Here is a 19,240-nt window from a genome sequence, read left to right on the forward strand (position 1 = left end):
TTTTTTTGTTTTTTGCTTTTTTTGCAACGCTTGTTTCTTTGCCGTAATCGGTTTTGCTTTAATTTTTATTTCTTTTTATTTTTGTAGCGTACTTGAGAAGCCGAACAGCAGAACTTACGCAGACGGTTGGGAAAAATAATAATAATAATAACCTTTTGCACGACATTTTCACACTTCCTAGGAATTAATACCGGACACAAATCGGACTCCATCGTGGCTTTTAAAAAGTATGGGCGTCTCGGTGAGAATGGAACCGTAATAGGTCAACACAAAGTACACAGCTGCAGAGTTCAGACAGTACAAATAATTGTGCATTTATAAGGCAAACATCAAGGCTTCTGGAAAACTAGGGAGTTTCAAGACCATGTACGCGTCACATGGAGAATAAACACGGGGGATCAAAGAACAAGGAGCGTTTTTTTAAAAAATTGTTTTTAGGTTTGTTTGCTTTTTTTTTTCCACTTTCAAGGGAAGGGTTTCACCAAAGTGGAAATGGGAACTTAGGAATAGGGAAAAAAAAAATGGAAATAGGAAACAAAGTCCCTTAGGATCGGTGCAGGTTTAAGTTCCTTAATCCCATCTTCTCCTCTCTTTAATTTTTTTGTTTTGTTTGAGAAAACAGGGTAGCGCAAAAAAACAAATAATGCCTTTTTTTTTTTTTTAGCAGCACTGCCACGCCTTGAAGCCAGACCAATCCAAACAGAGACGTTTCTGGAGACAACAGAATGCGCTTAATAATAATAATAATAATAATAAAATTTTTAAAAGGGGGGGGGAGGGGCTGCGTGGCTTGCAAGCGCTGTGTCTAGAAAATCCGCTCGAAATAGTCCTGAAATCCCTAGTTTTTTGGGGGCGTTTTCTAGATCGGTCTGCGTGTGGGTGTTTTTTTTAAAAAAAGTCTGATGATTTTAGAGGATGTCCAGATGGTTGTAATTCTCATTTCACGGCACCCAGTCTTTTGAGAAGTTTCTTCCCTTTGGAAATGAGACCCTTCGCCTTTGTCGAAGAGACCTCCCTGCCTCGCCCGGGGCTACCAGAAGCCATAGTTGGCAGAGGTGACCCCGATGGGAGATGGGCTGTGGGGCTTGGCGCTCTCCTTGGTGGCGTACCTGTGTTCTCAGGAGGAACCTGATAGGTATATTGTTAAGTTTACTGAAGGGCTGTGGTCATGGACAACAAGAAAGCAGTGTGTTGGCTTTTTCATTCGTTTCTCAATCCTTGGCCTGTTGAAGACGGGGCAGGGGAGGGGGGAGACTTCAACTCCCAGAGTTCTCCAGCCAACACCGATCTAGAACAGAGGTCCCCAACCTTCGGTTCCGTGGAGAGAGGTTTTTCCACAGACCGGAGGGTGCGTGGTTTTGTGTGCTGCCTGCATCTCGCGGATGGGGCTTTGTTTGTGCGCCCCGGTTGCTGGCATGCCGCGGCCCGGTACCCGTCCACGGGCCGGGGCTTGGGGACCCCCAGCTCTATACCAGAGGTTCCCAACCTTTTGGGCACCAGGGACCGGTTCCATGGAGAGGTTTTTCCGTAGACCGGACGGCACGTGGTTTTGCGTGCTGCCTGCATCCCACAGATGGGTCTTTGCTTGTTTGTGCGGACCAGTTGCTGGTGTGCCGCGGCTCGGTACCAGTCTACGGACCGGGGGTTGGGGACCCCTGATCTAGAGCACTCAGTCTTGATCACGGCTGGCCGGAGAATTCTGGGAGTTGAAGTCCACCCATCTTAAAGTGGCCAAAGTTGACAAACGCTGCATTAAACACACACACACACACACACACAAACACACACACACCTTTTAGGGGCAGGAATTCTTTTTCTTCTTCCTCTTTTTTTTTTTAACGTATGCCACGTGACAGACCCATCCGTTTCCCGGAGTACATTAAAAGACGTGTGTAAATGGATTTATGGACTTGATTTATGTTAAAATCACGGCATAGATAGCTGAAGCCTTCCGCTTCTTTTAGTAGACCAGTCTCTGAAAAAATGACTTGTTTTAAAGAGGGATCTGGATTTTGCCTGGATCCCCTTTCTTCTCAGGAGGGATCCTGAGGAAGAGGGAGCTGGGGACTCGCACGTGGCATATGTCTACCTGGACTCACCCATTTCTGGGAAGAATCTGTGTCAGACTAGCTCAATTCTTGCTTTCCTCCAGGCTTCTTAATCCACCCCCCACCCCACCCCCTCGCCAATTTTTAGCATTCTGTCAGGACATATTTTGAGAAGATGGCACACTGGTGGAAAGGAGAGAAAACAACACCAAACCAAATTAAAATGAACCTTAATCACAAATCAAAGAAAGCTCTGAGACCTTTGGTTGAACGTATCTGGGTTGGGTGGCACGTGCCACACAACGCTCAATGGCGTGGAAGAGGATGACACCCCTAGGAAAAACAGGTTCTCCAAATGGAAAAATCCAAAATGGAGCTCCGAACAAGACCCAACCTCCCTCCTGTTAACATCTGCCTGGCTGTTTGGATATCTCAGTGGGTTTGTTAAGTCAAGGAGGTCCCAAGCTTGCTTTGATCTTCGATCAAGGTCTTGTCTAATGGGGGGAGGGGGGGGAGAAGCCAAAAGGGATCCTTTTCTCAGTGCAATTTCAACATACACCTGAAGATACCATCTCTGGAGCACTAATGCATTGGCCCACCGATCTGAGCGGCGCGCTTTCCTTTCAGCTTATTGCATTGGTCAACCCATGAGCTGCTGGGCAGAGGAGCACACGTCCATAAGGGACGCAAGAACTCGGCCATGGACAACCGCGCACCAGGAGAGGTGCTTTTAAGGCAAGCTGACAACCAGATACTGCAGCTTAGCATGCTTTCAAAAGAAGTCCTCTCTCTCAAAGGCCAGCCGGGTTGTTGAGCACAACCGGCTTTGCTCAGCAGCAATTTTGTGTTTCTTTTTCTTTTTTTTTCTTTTTTGTTCTCCCAAATTATCTAACAATGCAATATGCAGCTTTTCTTGGGAACCAGACCACTGGGAACGCTATGCAAACAAGCATTAAGGCCGGTAAGAAATATGTTCCAAATATTAAAAGGTTTTCTCCCTCTGTGGGTTTAAGCGAGCCTAAGCCCTTGAACGCAAGGCGCGTTCCGCGTTTCCTTTTTTTAAATCAGAAATTCTCCTTTCCTAACTCAGCGCCTTCTATGGCCGCCGGACTAGCAGTCCGATGGCTGGTCACCTGGGGGTGATAGGACTTGTAGTCCACCATAGCTGGAAGGCATCCGATTGGGAAAGGGCAGTCCTCAAAAAGAAGATCTGGAACCCAGGGCTAAGGAATTTTGGAGACATATTTCTCTTTTTTTTTTCTTCTGCACACGTCATGGGCCCAAGATGGCTCGCGTTACAGAAGGCCAACTTAGAGGAACAGGTGTATCTATTGGTATCTCCAGTTGCTCACTTACGTGAAGGCAACGTTGCCCATTTTTAAGGTGTGAAATGAACACTCTTCTTCTGTTTCCCAAGCAGATGAGCAAAAAAAAAAAAAAAATTAAAAAAAAACACGTATACATAAAATATAACAGAGAAAAAATTGCAAGGATGAGAGAAGACCCATGAACCCCTAAGCTCAGCAGCTTAAAACATCACTTTGAAATTTCAAAGTTTTGGGGCGATGTTCCAAAAAGAAAGAAAGTGTCTGAAGTTTTTACATCCATCCCCAAGTTTACTGTCTTAGCTAATTTCTATAGCAGGTCTATAATTTACAGATATAAACTGTTCAAGGTGGGGAACGGATATATATATATATATATATAAAATCTGTGGCTCCTAAATTAGCATGAGAGTGATCATTGATGGAAGGAACAAGTTGGTTTAAAGCGAGGAGCTGTTTTTTTTTTTTTTTTCTCTCCCAGCTTCAGAGCGATCTAAAAACTTGGTTTCAAAAATGTGTTTCTTAATATATATATATCTATATATACATATACATATGTACACAAACACATCAAGCCAAATGGAATCTGAAATGGTTGGCAAGGGGAACAAAGCGAAAACAACACTTGGTTTTATTATTATTATTATTGTTTCTCAATACTTGCTTACCCTTTTCGCTTTTGTACGTATAGGTGCGTCTTGAGGGTATCGCGAGGGAGCGTCGGATAAATAAACTTCTACGTCATCAGGCACTTCTTCAAGAAAATTTGAAGGAACAAGACCCGTCTGGTTGTTAAGTTCCCCCTGAAATGTGGAAATAGAAAGGGAAATTAATGAACAAACAAGGAGCCTTTAGAACGTTTCTCGACCATGGTGACCTCAAAATAGGTGGACTTCCAGAATGGTGGATTTCAACTCCTGGCTGGCTGGGGACTTCTGGGAGTTGAGGTCCACCTATCTTCAGGTTCTCAAATGCTGCTTTAGAAGTCTCCCCAATGCATTGATTCAAGTTATGGCAAAGTAGACATTGGAAGACGTTGAAAGCTAAAGCAGATTCTTATCCCCATGACCAAGAGTTGAAGGACACTAGATTAAGGGAGTCAACAAACAAGGAGCCTTTAGAACAACATTTCTCAACTGTGGTGACTTCAAAATAGGTGGACTTCCAGAATGGTGGATTTCAACTCCTGGCTGGCTGGGGACCTCTGGGAGTTGAGGTCCACCTATCTTCAGATTCTCAAACGCTGCTTCAGAAGTCCCCCCAATGCATTGATTCAAGTTATGGCAAGGTAGACATTGGAAGACGTTGAAAGCTCAAGCAGATTCTTATCCCCATAACCAAGAGTTGAAGGACACTAGCTTAAGGGAGTCAAGAAAAAAACCCTAAAGATCATTCTTGACTCACCATCCTTTGTGAGTGACACCCTTCCTTCAGATTCCTGGTTGTCACCCAAAAGGTTTTGCACCCCGTTAATACAGATCAGGGGAGGAGCACAGATAAAGCACTTACATAATAAAAACCATCTTCGTCAATTTCTCCAAAGACAGTGATAATGTCTCCAGTACAAAATGTGAGCTCAGCCTGCAGAAATGATACAAAAAAAAAAAAAAAAAAACCAAAAAACCATTGCTTTCTCAGGATCCCTTTTCCAAATGCCCTTATTCCAGGGTTTCTTAACTTTTTTGGCACGGAGGACTCCCTCCCACATTTCAAAATTTGGGCCGGACAACCTTTTGACTGGGATGTCTATGGAGATTCTCAATCATCCAGGTCATGGTCATCCTGAAGATGCTTTTTCTATTTTTATTTATTTTTTTTTTAAATTTTTATTAAGTACAAAGAAAAAAAAAGGATTAAAAACATTGAACATGGTAAATCGTCTTTGACTGACATCTCAGTCCATATTGTACATTGATTACATATAATATACCTATACATTTCTAGTCTCTTATCTAAGTTTATCTCTATACTGTGACCTCCATCTATAAAATTTATTCCATATTCGATAAAATTCTGTTTCTTCCTGATTTTTTAATCTTTTAATTATCCTATCTAGTTCTGCACAAATACATAATTTTCTTTATTAGTGCTTCCCCACTCGGTACTTCCATTGCTTTCCACTTTTGAGTAAATAGTATCCTTGATGCTGTGACCACATGGATAATTAAATATGTGTCCTCTTTATTTACATTTTTCTCTAGTATTCCTAATAGTAATGTCTCCGGTTTGTATTGAATGTTTTGCCTAGTCATTTCTATTGCCCAATCCCAGACACCTGTGCTTCTCTACATGTCCACCACACATGAAAAAAGGTGCCCTTTTCTTTTTTACATTTCCAACACATAGATGAATATCCGTTATACATTTTGGCTAATTTGGCCAGAGGGAGATGCCATCTGTAAACCGTTTTATACAGGTTTGCTTTATATGATGTCGCCAATGTGATTTTGTTATTTCGCTCCCATACCTGCTGCCATTGATCCATATTTATATTATACTAAAGATGCTTTTTCAAGAGGCAACTGGACTTTTTTGTTTTTGGTTTTTCACCTTCAAAGAAAAATAAAGAAAAAGCACCTTTGGGACAACCGTGACCTGGATGACTGAGAACCTCCATGGACATTTAGCTATGGACTTTGGGATGAACGCCCTTCGGACGGTGCTGGAGCATGAATGGATTTCCAGAAAAATAAAATTGCAGACCACAGGAATCATATGCATGTCAGTTTGAGATGCAGACAACACAGACTCATCCCCAACAGCCTGTGCCTGTCTTCAACAATGAAGCGACACGGGGCAGGCAACATCCTGCAGAAATGATAGCTTCCACAACACCGTCCTTTCAGCAGTTCCAAAAAAGCTCCATGCCCATTTGCACCACTCAGATGACCCTGAAGACACAGGTAAACCTCCAAGTGGCCTCAAGGACTCTCCAAAAGAAGGCAAATGTCTGGCTGTCTGCAAGGAGTATAAATCCTTCCATTCCCCACCATCCAGTCAGAGCTGAAGAAGCTTCTTGGATGAGAAGCGAAACGTCTTCAAAGAAAAACAAGAAAGTCCAGTTGCCTCCTGAAAAAGCATCTTTGGGACATTGGACTGGGATGGCAAATGGTCTCCTACCTTGAGCGGGGAGTTGGACTAGAAGACCTTTGAGATCCCTTCCAGCTGCATGCTTCTATGTTCTAAGTGGACAGTGGTCCAGGGAAAGTTTCTGGACAGACAGAAACTCCTGCCATACTTTTTGACCGACCCATTTTGTCCCCTAATGGGATGCTGTGGCCACATTTCCCACGGTTTTTACTACAAAACAAAATGTTTCGGATTTGTGTCCGTGACCACAATACCTCCACATCAACATTAGGAGAGCTTTCCCTTGGATCGTAGTCATATAACGCAACCATTCTTCTTGTGGCTGACCCAGGCGGACGGCTGCTTCTTCTGTTTCTTTCTGTTCCAACCCAAAGAGAGAAAGCAATTGCAACTGTCTTTAAGCGTACAACAAGCCATTAATTGTAGAGCCCTTGGTGGTTTGGGTTTGGTTGTTTTCTTCATGACCCAAATAGGGAACATCATCAGTGCTAGAAGGGAGTGGGATTTGTGGAATGGAGGAGGAAGAAGTGGAGGAGGGAAGGAAGGAAGGGAATGAGAAGGAAAGAAAGAATGAAGAAAGAAAGGAAGGAAAAGGGAAGGAAGAAAGGAAGGAGGGAGGGAAGGATGGAAGGAGAAAAGAAGGGAAGGAAGGGAATGAAGGAGGGAAGGAAGGAAAGGAAGGGAAGGAGGAATGGGAATGAGAAGGAAAAAAAGGAGAAAGAAAGGGAGGAAAGAAAAGGGAAGGAAGAAAGGAAGGAGGGAGGGAAGGAAGGAAGGAGAAAAGAAGGGAAGGAAGGGAATGAGAAGGAAGGAGCGAAGAAAAGAAGGAATGAAAGGAGGGAAAGAAGGAAGGGAAGGAGGGATAGGAATGAGAAGGAAGAAAGGAAGGAAAGGAAAGGAAAGGAGGAGGAGGATTGTGGGGTCCTTGGTGCTCTCTGAGCTTGGTGGTTTCCTTGCAGACATTTCATGACCCAACTAGGCAACGTCATCAATGCTAGGAGGGAGAGGGCTCTGCTCTCCATTTATATGCAAGTGGTTCACTCTGTCAGTGTCGGTGGGAGTGTTGCTTCCTTCTAAGTAGTCCCTCAGTATGGATACTGTTTATTGCTTTATTGTTGACCTGACATTACCGAGCAAGCCGCTGGTCTAGGTTCTAACTGCATTCAAAACGAACTCTCCTAGTTAAACACGTTGTGGGAACGCAACTTAGAGGAGGCCAGATCCAAAAACATGGAGAGCCTTCCAAAAGCTTCCAAAATGAACGCAATCCAGCCACCAGTCCCGTACATGTCCACAGGTGGCGGTCCACACTTACCAAGTTTCTCGATAGGGGTGTTCAGAGGGAGAAAGCCTTGCTTCAGAAGATGGTCCATCATTTCTGGGTCGTCCGCTTGGATTTCGGAAACCATGTTGCAAGGGATAAGGCCCAGCCTCGCACACGTTTCCCCCCGATAAAACCCATCACCATCTTTGTCTCCGTAAACCTGGAGATGGAGGAAAGAGACGATAACGGAAAAGAACCCAAGATCAACGGTTAGAACTTGCAAAGGATAATCGTGATTTAGCTCCCATCCATCGGGCAAAGGTAACCCTCAACTTAACCACCACAACGGCGCCCAAAATTTCCGTGGCTAAGCAGGACGGTCCTGCTTAGTGAGTTTTGCCTCATTTTACGACTTTTCTCGCGGCGGTTGTTTTAAGTCAGTGGTTCTCAACCTTTCTAATGCCGTGACCCCATAATACAGTTCCCCATGTTGTGGTGACCCCCAAGTGGGTGTGGCCACCAATAAGAGGGAGTAGGACAGCTAGGGAAAAGGGAACAAAATGGTGGACAGCATGGTTTGGCGACCCCCGTGAAATGGTCGTTCGACCCCAAATGGGGTCCCGACCCACAGGTTGAGAACCACTGTTTTAAGTGAATCGCTCCAGTTGTTAAACGACTGACGCGGTTGTGAAGTGAATCCGGCTTCCGCGTTGCCAGAAGTTCGCAAAAGGTGAGACCACGTGACCCCTGGGACGTTGCGACCATCATAAATAGGAGGCAGTTGCCGAAGGATCTGAATTTGGATCACGTGACCGTGAGGATGCCGCAACCGTCATAAAGTGTGAAAAGAGACCACTGTTTTCAGTGCCGTTGCAAGTTCAAACGTCGCTAAACGAACGTTGGTCAGTCAAACGGACTACCTTTATATTTCGTCAACCCTACCTTGATAATCTGTCCTTCTTTAAACGGCAGTTCTTCTGTCGCATCGGGGTTTGGAGACATGGTCAGTGGATCGTAATCAAAGAGGGCGACAAAGATGCGCGGGGCCATCTCTTCTGCTCCGGGGTCAGTTTCCGATTCTTCGTAAATCTCTGGCGACAGACGGTCGTGAGTACCGTACCCATCTGGAAAAGCAGAAATGTTGGATCGGAAAATTGGTTATAGGGAAGTCAGAGTCATTCTGAGTGGTCCTCAACTTAACAACCGTATGTTTAGTGATTTGGAGTTAGGTCCTCAGACTTACTGTTGTGCTAACATCTGCACATCCGTGCAATCAAAATTTAGGCCCTTGCCAACTGGTGTGCATTGATGAACCGACGTTTAGAACCATGTTGCTCCACCCTAAAGATGTGTGGACTTCAACTCTCAGACAGCAGCCATGCTGGTTGGGGAATTCGGGAGTTGAAGACCAAGCTTCTTAAGGTTGTCATGGTTGAAAAAAACATGGATTTTAGAACATTGGATAAACCAATCCACTGAGTGCCGGCAACCATAGAGTCTATTCTCTAGAGAAGTTGGGGAATCCCTGGGGAATTCTGGGATTTGAAGTCCAAACATCTTAGTAAAGTTGACGAACACTGGTTTAGAGGCCAGGTATTCGATCCTCTCCAGAAAGGGCTTTGATTGTTCTTCCACTTTCTAGATACTGTATATCTACACACACACACACACACACACACACACACACACACACAAACACATATATCACAAAATCTCCTGCCACCTGGTCTACAATGCCCAAAAGCCTCATTATGAGACTTACACCCAAGGAAAGTCACCTAGGGATGCAGGCTTAGGGTTTGAAGTGAAAAACAGCCCTCTTTCTGCAGTTGGTTGCTTATCTTACAAGGCAAACTCTGGTTTAAAGAGAGGTTGTGCTTTCTTCCCCCTTAAACTAGTGTCACAATAAATGCTGGGGTCTGCCACTAGATGACACTGTAGACTTGCATGTGGATTTTGATCCTAGTTTGTTCCTTGGTTGAAGTTGAAACAAAACACCATCACCCAGCCTGCTAATATGTCAGCCTCCAAGTGATCGGATGTCCTGGCCACACTACAAGGAAGGGAGGGAGGAGGGAGGGAGGAGGGAGGAGTTGGGAATGGATGGATGGAGAGGAAGGAGGAAAGAAGGGAAATGAGAAGGAAGGAAGGAAGGAAGGAAGGAAGGAAGGAAGGAAGGAAGGAAGGAAGGAAGGAAGGAAGGAAGGAAGGAAGGAAGGAAGGAAGGAAGGACAATGAAAAGGAAGGAAGGGAAGGAGGGATTGTTTAAATTTATGATGGCACTGAAAAAAGGAACTTAAGACCGTCACAGCGGTTCCCATTGTCACATGATCACAATCCAGGCACTGGCAACCAGCTCATATTTACAATGGTTGCAGTCTCCTGGGGTCACGTGATCACCATTTGAGACCTCCCCAGTTGCTTCCAACAAGCAGAGTCAATGGGAAAGCCTGCAAGAAAGGAAGCAAATTGCAATCACGTGCTGCCTTGCTTAACAACCAAGGTGATCCCCTTAATGGCGGTGGCCAAAAAGGTCATAAAATCAGGGGTAGTCCTATGAAGCCTACTTAACCTCCACACTGCTTAATGACCAATTTTTCAATCCTAATTGTCATTAAGTCAAGGACCATCTATATGTCTCTTGTTTTTCTTTAAACATCAATTCATCCTGTATTCAGACCTATTTGGTCATTTCTTTTAACGAGAAGTGAATAAAATTGTCCCTCATCGGCACCAGCCATAATTCCATGTTGGACTCTCCTTCCACGGAACTGTTAAAAATGAGGCGGCTATTTAAATCACCCGCAAAAAAAAGGTGTGAATTTTGAACTATTTAAAGTCATTTCTAATTATGAGACTTTGCACAAAGGAGAAGTGTCAGCTGACCCTTGACGTAAGCAAGAGTGAACAAACTCGATGTACTTGCTCATATTGTGCGTGCTAACCATTTGCCAAGTCCCGTGTTAATAAAACTATGACAATTGGTCACAGCATTTTTTTTTTCAGCTTGGCTTCCTTCCTTGCAATCATCACTTACTAAAATTTGGGTTGACCAGATTCTTGTTGACAGGCTTCAACTTCAACTATGCTGCAACTTAACTGGTGGTCCTGATTTTTTGTGACTGACATTAATAAGGTCAACTAACCTTCGAGACTAAATTGGCGCCAGGTAAGGGTCAACGGAATTTCGAAAGGGTTGGGCTTGGAGAATTTGACTGAGGAATTCTGGGAGTTGAAGTCCACAAATCATAAAAGGGCTAAGTTTGAAGACCCCTGTCTTAAATCTAATAAACAAAATGGAGGCTCGCTGAGGAATTCTGGGAGTTGAAGTCCACAAATCATAAAAGGGCCAAGTTTGAAGACCCCTGGGCTAGTCGACTATCTTTTCGGCATAGTCTATAGATGTTGTCAATGTCTATATGTCTATGGCTTATTTGTTCCTTTTGAATGTTCGCCTCCATTGCCTCAAAGCAGGTGTTCAGAATGAACCTTCTCTTCTGAAATTGGTAACCCCCCTAACCAACCAGGCCAATGGATCTTCACCAACTCACCCGTGGAAGGGACCAGACTGGGACGTGATCGTGATCGTTGACGACCTGAAGTGTCACGAGATAACCTTTGACCCGGATGCTCTCCTCGATCCAGCCGCCTGGACGACATCGGGTTACTTAAGAGCTGAAGGTCCAAACCAACAGGAAATAAAAGAGGAGGGAAGGGGGGGAGGGGAGCAGAGAAAGATTGTTTAAAAGCTACACCACTGCCCCGTAGAAGGTGCGAGAGGCAACAAGGGAGAGTACACAATTGCATGGAAGAATATCAAATAAACCGTTCACCGAAAACGTGCGTTCTAAAGGCAACTAAACTTTTCTTTTTTAACTGAAAGGTTAGCTGAAAAAGAAAAAGGAAGGGAAAAAAAGGGGGGGGAGACAGATGCCATTAAACCTGAGAAAAAAAATCACAGAGAGAGAGAGAGAGAGAGAGAGAGAGAGAGAGGGAGGGAGGGAGGGAGATGGACGGAGAGACGAAAAAAATTGCCATCTGGACATGGCACATATTTGGCAGACAACAGTCACACAATCAAACCCAAAAAAAAGGAGAATTAAAAGTTTTCTTTTGCCTTTGTGGTTGCGTCTTTTGGGTCTCCTCTTTGTTGAGAATGCGGCCATTCCTCGGAACTACGAAAACTGGATGAGCTGGTAGGTGTATCGGCTTTTCCGGAGTAGTTCAGCCTGTCCTATTTGCAGAATATTTGCCATCCTTTGCCTACAACGTCTTCCCTCTATCTGTTTACTTTCCTGCCGCCTTCCCAACTTTTTATTTTTATTTTTTTTAAATTGTTAAAGAGCTTTTTCCAAATTCTCTCGAGGGCTTTGGGGAGAAGGGCATTTGCAAGAACCAACGATCGATCGGTGGGGAAAAACGAAAAGAGCCGAGCGTCAATTTGGTCGTTGGACAATTTTGAAAAGAAGAAGAAGAAGAAGTAAGCTGAGAAGGACCTGGATTCGTAACAATGGACCGCTGGATCTCCTTATCATTGCAGAGTGGAATAATTGGAGCATCTAGTCTAAGTTTGCTACACCGGGAGCAAACCACGATCTGGATAAATTGGAGAGAATCAGCTTCCTTAAGCAAGACACAACGACCCTCTAGGTCTCAACGGTCCGAGTTTTTCCGCTGCCTGAAAAAAGAGGCTTAAACCTGGGCAGTGGGTGGTGGTCTTCCTGCCTGCTGAGAGAATTAAGAGTTTGCAACTTCAAAGGCAACAAGAGACGATTTCTGATTTTGTTCAAAAGAAAGAAAGAAAAAAAGAAAAGAAACAAACAGGAGTGGAAAAAATAAAGAAGCGTATGGTCCGCCACAGACGCTGGAGCAACCCCAAGGATTGGCGAGAAAGTTCATCCTTGAAAATCTGGAATGAGCTTAAAAATAAAACCAAACTAAAAATAAAAAGCTATTCAAAGCAGACATTGAAAGGGAGAAGGGAGGGGAACAGAAAATACATTCATTGTTTGGCTGTGTGTGTTTTGTTGTCGTTGCGGACGGTACGCACCAAATTATACATGGTTCTATTCTACGAAGCAAGATCAGAGCACAAATATAAAGAAGGGAAAACGAGAGAAATAAAATTAAAGAGCAATCCCAAAACGTCAGGACAATGGCAGTTCAGTTAACCCTTAATTAAAACATCATTTCAGTTGTCCTTTTAAAGAAAGAGAGGGGGGGGGGAAAGGCAGGTGTTTTAATTTTTTTTATTTATTTAGATATTTATTCGTGGCCTGTGGGGAACAATGAAATCATAACGGACCAACAAGCAATCTCATTTTTAATCTTTATTTATTTCAGCAAGGCACAAAAAAGAAAGAGGACAAAACCAAGGGGAGGTCTTAGGAAGCTGATGAAGCAACGCAGATTAAGATGGAAAGCTAATCGTTGGGAAGCGGAGAAGAAAGAATGGGAAGGGGAACAAAAAAGAGCGAGGAGTCACGTGCACATGGGAGAGAAGAACTCAAAACGGAAAGAGAGAAATGAAGATTTTTGTTTTAAAATAAAGGAAGTGATTTGGCAGGCAAGATGTTAGAAGGAAGTTTGGACTGCAACACACCGGTGGGGCTTCAGACTTTTGGTTGGGCTGCTTTGAAAACGGAAGTCTTGTTTCGTTCTCTACCAAGGGGCTACTACTCCAGTCTTCTTGAGCATCTTCGTGGGCCAAGTGTTCTGCTCTACAACATCTCTGATGTTCGGGCTTCCTCTTGTAACAAGCTGGAAAGTCCTCCCGCTTTGGAGAGTCCACAAAGAGCTGGATGGGGTCTCCAAAGTCTTCTTCAACGCTGCTCTGTCGCATCAGGGTCTTCCGACGGGCCAAGAGCGGCCGTGAGGATAAGGAAGAGCTGTCATCATCCCGACAACTGGCGGGGGACATACAGGCAGCGAGGGTGTCCTGCACGGGGAGAACATTAAAACGTGATTCTTCTTCTTCGCTGCCACAGTCCAAGCCACTGTCTGGACTTCGGGTGGAAGACCTGCTGGATCTACAACCTCGTTCTTCGGGGTCCTCAAAACTCTGTGACTTGGTGGGGTGCCAGAAGGGAGGATGATCTTGAGGGTAGGCCTTGATGGATCTACCCTCTCTAGCGAGGGTGCTTCGGGTCTGGTGGGGCCGCCGTGAGCCCTGCTTGTGGAAACGTTCAGAGGGATCGCCATCCTCTTCAGCGACTTCTGGGATACTGAACAGTTTTTTACGTTGGCGGGCAAAATTGGGAGGGTCCGGGAAAGCTGTTTCAGTGCCTTTATGCTGATAGCATTCCTTTAAGAGTCAGAAAGAAAGAAAGAAAGAAAGAAGAAAGAAAGAAAGAAAGAAAGAAAGAAAGAAGAAAGAAAGAAAGAAAGAAAGAAAGAAAGAAAGAAAGAAAGAAGAAAGAAAGAGTCAAGGAGAACAAAGTGCAATTTTTAAAAAGAGAGAGGGAAGGGAAGGGAAGGAAAGGAATGAATGGAGAAGGGAGACGAAGGGAAGGGAAGGGAAGGGAAGGAAATTAAAGGAAAGGAAAGGAAAGGAAAAATAAAGACAGAATTAGTTGTACAGCAATGGTGAGCTGAAAGCATGCAGCTCTTATTCAGGTGAAGAACTAAGTCATGCTTTGAATGGGAATCTGTGAAAATAAAACAAATGATTAGAACAGCTGTCCTAGCATGTCTATTGGGCGGGATGTCAAGTTTAGCAAGCATGTTTTACTACAGTCAAGAGAAGAACTTGGCCAGGCATACAGAACATGAGTAGTTGACCCTACATAGGAAATCTTGTCTCAAAACTCGCTACTACTTCTCTCTCGGAATGTTAGTACCCTGTAATTTGTTCAGTACAAAATCTCTTCACTATTTATTAAAAGAGCAAGAGGGTTTTTTTTTCTTTAGGGGCTGTGAGAGTGCGTGGTTTTGTGTGCTGCCTGCATCCCACGGATGGGGCTTTGCTGGTTTGTATGGACCAGTTGCTGGCATGCCGTGGCCCAGTACTGCTCCACGGACCGGGGGTTTGGGACCCCTGGACTAAAAAGCACAAAACATCTAAATTCCACAGGAAAGTTCGTAGATGTTCAAAGAAGAGGTCAACAGTCTAGGAAGCATTGGCAAAATACAAGGCTAGAGACGCAATGTGAATTTTCCCCCTCTTGAAGACTCCAAAACTCACAGACCTGAACACTGGGCGCTATCTAACAAAATGAAATTCAAGGGTGAAAAAAGTAAGGTCTACATTTAGGCAAGAAAAACTAAATGCACAGATATAGTATAGGGGGTACCTTGCTCAATAGTACTAACTGTGAGAGGGATCTCGGAGTCCTAGTGGACAATCCCTTAAATAGGAGCCAGCCGTGTGCTGCAGCTGCCAAAAAAGCCAACACAGTGCTGGGCTGCATTAACAGAGGGATAGAGTCAAGATCAGGTGAAGTGTTAATACCACTCTACAAGGCCTTGGTAAGGCCACACTTGGAGTACTGCATCCAGTTTTGGTCCCCACAATGTAAAAAAGATGTTGAGACTCTAGAAAGAGGGCAGAGAAGAGCAACAAAGATGATGAGGGGACTGGAGGCTAAAACATATAAGGAAAGGCTGCTGGAATTGGGTATGTCTAGTTTAATGAAGAGAAGGACGAGGGGGGACATGATAGCAGTGTTCCAATATCTCAGGGGCTGCCCCAAAGAAGAGGGAGTCAAGCTATTCTCCAAAGCGCCTGAAGGCAGGACAAGAAGCAACGGGTGGAAACTAATCAAGGAGAGAAGCAACCTAGAACTAAGGAGAAACTTCCCGACCGTTAGAACAATTAACCAGTGGAACAACCTGCCTCCAGAAGCGGTGAATGCTCCAACACTGGAAGTTTTTAAGAAGAAACTGGACAGCCATTTGTCTGAAATGGTGTAGGGTTCCTGCCTGAGCAGGGAGTTGGACTCGATGACCTCCAAGGTACCTTCCAACTTTATTATTATTATTATTATTATTATTATTATTATTTTGGATCATCGCACAGTCAGCCAGATGTTCAGACTGGATTTGGCATTTTGTCTACCTATCGAGTCCTTACCCAGGACCTGGGATAGGCAGATGTGGATGTTTGATGGTATTACAGGTATCGTCGCAGGATGGAAGCAGTTCCTAATAAGGCCGCCTTTTGCAATTGACTAATAGCGAATTTGTCAATGCCAATGGTGTTCAAGTGGTGCTCCAGTTGTTTTGGGATTGCACCCAAGGAGCCTATGACTATTGGTACTACCCTTGCTTGCTTTTGCCACAGTCTTTCTATTTCTATTTGTAGGTCTTTGTATTTTGTTATCTTCTCCAGTTCTTTCTCTTCTATTCTGCTGTCTCCAGGCACTGCCACGTCCACTATCCAGACTTTTTTGTCTTTCTTATCGACAATTGTTAAGTCTGGGGTGTTATGTTGCAGGTGCTTGTCTGTTTGAATTCTGAAGTCCCAGAGCAGTTTAATTTTATCATTTTCTATGACTTTCTCTATTTTATGATCCCACCAGTTTTTGCTTACAGGCAAATGATATTTTTTGCAGATCTTCCTTACTATTATTATCATTATTATTATTATCATTATTATTATTATTATTATTATTATTATTATTATTATTATTATTATTATTATTATTATCTTATCTAGATCCTTTGATAACCCCAATTTACCACTCCATTCATACAACAGTTCCTTCCTTTCTCTCTCCCAGAACTGAAGAAGCTTCTTGGATGAGAAGCGAGATGTTTTCAAGGTAAAACAAAGAAAGTCCAATGGCCTCTAAAAAGAAAAAAAGAACAACACCTTTGGGTCCTTATATCTTTTTACCTTCAGGGTGTTGTGTGAGGTTACGCTAACACGTCTCCGCCCGCCATCTTCCAGCTGCATCTCTGAATATAAGTCTTCTTCATCTTCTTCCATAATGTCAGACAAATCAGAGCCTCGGCTACTTTCCGTGTGGTATTCCTCCCCGTGGCCATACTGGGGCTGTGAGAGAGGGAGGGGAAAAGGGAACATGGAACATAGAATCAGAATCCTCTGCTCATGGCACCAGACCTTATTGTCAAAAGTCTGACTAGCGTACCCCAACAGAAGGATTCCTCAAGGCAATTTAAGTCCCAGCAGGCAAAATCTTATTGGATACAGCATTTCAGAACTAAAGAAGGAAAACCAGCTCTGAGTTTTCCTGTGCAAAAGCTCGCTTAGCTAAACAATGGATTCCCAAGCTCCCAGCCACCGAGTGGCCACATTGTCCAATAATAATACTCCGTTTTGTTAGGGGAACAGTTCACTCCTCCGTCGAGCACTTGCGGCAAAGACCTTGGCGTGGTGCAGGCTCTCACTGTTTGTGAATGGCTTCCTGGCATTCCATTTCCTCCCTTTGTTTTCTACCCCTCCCCCCTTTTCTATGGCAAGTTGATTAGCGATAGAAGCTAGCAGACATCATAAAGATTCAATCTTGACACTTATACTATCCTGGTCAAGTGCTTGTCCAGTTTTTTCTGGAGAGCCTCCAGTGATGGAGCACCCACAACTTCTGGAGGCTACGTTATTCCATTGATCAATCATTCTCGCTGTCAGGAAATTCCTCTTTATTTCCAAGTTGGAGCTTCCTCTGAGGAGTTTCCACCCATTGCTTCTTGTCCTGCTCTCTGGTGTTTTGGAGAATAAGTCAATTCCCTCTTCTCTCAAGTAATGGAAGTCAGCTATCATGTCTCTCTAGTCCTTCTCTTCGATAGCCTACACATAGGCTTTCAAAACAAAAACTGAGCCCAACAAGCCCTACGGTTGGTGAGGGAGCTCCCCACAGATTCAACCCTACCACTAGAACCACAAGCATGACCCAGTCAAAGTGTGAAAGATTGATGATCTTCTTGTTTGGTTCTTGATGACTTGGTCAAGTAGATTTCCAGACAAATGATGTATCACCCAAACAATCAGGGGGATTTATCAGATTCTAATTCCAGATCAATCTCCGGAGATTTTTGTAAGACTTTCAAGAATGGGGCTTCTAAACAGTAGTAGATAGCGAGGGATATCATCACCATTACCCACTTCCATGGAGACACTATGGATGTTGGAAGACACTCATGATCTAGATTTGTAGGCATCAGGTCGTGGGGCACACCCTCTGCTAAACTTTGTCCCTCTTTCTTGAAAAAAGATTAAAGAGGAAAAATATGGTGAACCCCCAAAACGTGAACTATGGTTTTGCTCCTGTCCCATTGCCAAGGAGATACCCATTACCTGTTTCCCAAGTTCGGAGCCCTTCAAAAATTCATCCACCGAAGCACCTCTTCGTTTGACCCTGGGTGAGTCGTACCCATCTTCTTCTTCTTCATCAGAGTTGGCGTACTGCAACGCGTTGCTTCTTTCTGGAAAGGCAGCTCTCCTCTCCATCTATGGGGTTCCAGAAGAGAAAATGAAATAAGAAAAAAGGATTCTCTCTAGGGTGCAAAGGGGATGCAGGTGGCACCTGTAGCTTCCTAAAGAGAAGATGAGGGTCAAATGAGGACGTGATGATAAAACATTTGGATACGGCAGTTTGGCAGTTCGATTCCCACTGACTCAAGGTTGATTCAGCCTTCCATCCTTCTGAGGTTGGTAAAATGAGGATCCAGATTTTGGGGGCCAAGAGGCTGACTCTGTAAACCACTTAGAAAGGACTGTAAAGCAGAGGTCCCCAACCTTTTGGGCACCAGAGACCGGTTCCATGGAGAGAGGTTTTTCCACAGACCAGAGGGAGCGTGGTTTTGTGTGCTGCCTGCTGTAAAGCACTGTGAAGTGGTATATAAGTCTAAGTGCTATTGCTATTGCCCTTCCTTCCTTCCTTCCTTCCTTCCTTCCTTCCTTCCTTCCTTCCTTCCTTCCTTCCTTCCTTCCTTCCTTCCTTCCTTCCCAGTGGTTAGAATGCAGTATTGCAAGCTAACTCTGCCGACTGCCAGCAGTTCAATTCTCAGTCTATATGTTTAAGTGCTCCTGCTATTGCCCTTCCTTCCTTCCTTCCTTCCTTCCTTCCTTCCTTCCTTCCTTCCTTCCTTCCTTCCTTCCTTCCTTCCTTCCTTCCTTCCTTCCTTCCCTTCCCTTCCCCAGTGGTTGGAATGCAGTATTGTCAGCTAATTCTGCCAACTGCCAGCAGTTCAATTCTCAGTCTATACATTTAAGTGCTATTGCTATTGCTATTGCCCTTCCTTCCTCCCTCCCTCCCTCCCTCCCTCCCTCCCTTCCTTCCTTCCTTCCCCCCAGTGGTTAGAATGCAGTATTGCAGACTAATTCTACTGACTGCCAGCAGTTCAATTCTCAGTCTGTACATCTATTGCTCTTCATGTTTTGTACCTCTGGGGTGGCCTTAAGAAGCCATGCATACGCATAAGTGATAGATGATGTAAGCATGAATATTCATAATTAGCAAGCTTTCAGTTAATTCCCTATCTTTTCACAGATACACCCTCGATGTGCGAACACACATGAGCCCCAAATCTCTGTTGCTAAGGGAAAACAGCTG

The 19,240-nt window shown here is 44.3% G+C and overlaps 1 protein-coding gene across 8 annotated transcripts in view; it reads right to left on the bottom strand.

Annotated features, from left to right (window-relative positions):
* Positions 1–19,240, bottom strand: part of RIMBP2 (RIMS binding protein 2) — a 73,615-nt gene continuing 54,375 nt past the window's right edge. For 3 of the 8 annotated variants that reach the window (XM_039357344.1, XM_039357345.1, XM_039357343.1), the window contains 9 exons: positions 17,983–18,135; positions 16,564–16,722; positions 11,279–11,402; positions 8,670–8,851; positions 7,779–7,947; positions 6,718–6,821; positions 4,883–4,954; positions 4,042–4,176; positions 1–1,128 (listed from right to left, as the gene is read on the bottom strand). In XM_039357344.1, coding sequence (XP_039213278.1) covers positions 937–1,128; positions 4,042–4,176; positions 4,883–4,954; positions 6,718–6,821; positions 7,779–7,947; positions 8,670–8,851; positions 11,279–11,402; positions 16,564–16,722; positions 17,983–18,135 — 1,290 coding nt within the window. In that variant the 3' untranslated portion in view covers positions 1–936. Of the gene's footprint in view, positions 1,129–1,500; positions 3,454–4,041; positions 4,177–4,882; positions 4,955–6,717; positions 6,822–7,778; positions 7,948–8,669; positions 8,852–11,278; positions 11,403–13,329; positions 14,032–16,563; positions 16,723–17,982; positions 18,136–19,240 lie in introns of those variants that run through there. The other 5 variants (XM_039357349.1, XM_039357347.1, XM_039357348.1 and 2 more) reach the window with 4 other exon arrangements.

Source organism: Crotalus tigris, unplaced genomic scaffold, assembly GCF_016545835.1.
Source record: "Crotalus tigris isolate CLP2741 ecotype Arizona unplaced genomic scaffold, ASM1654583v1 scf7180000018891.247784533:1973344, whole genome shotgun sequence".
NCBI classification, from domain to species: Eukaryota; Metazoa; Chordata; class Lepidosauria; order Squamata; family Viperidae; genus Crotalus; species Crotalus tigris.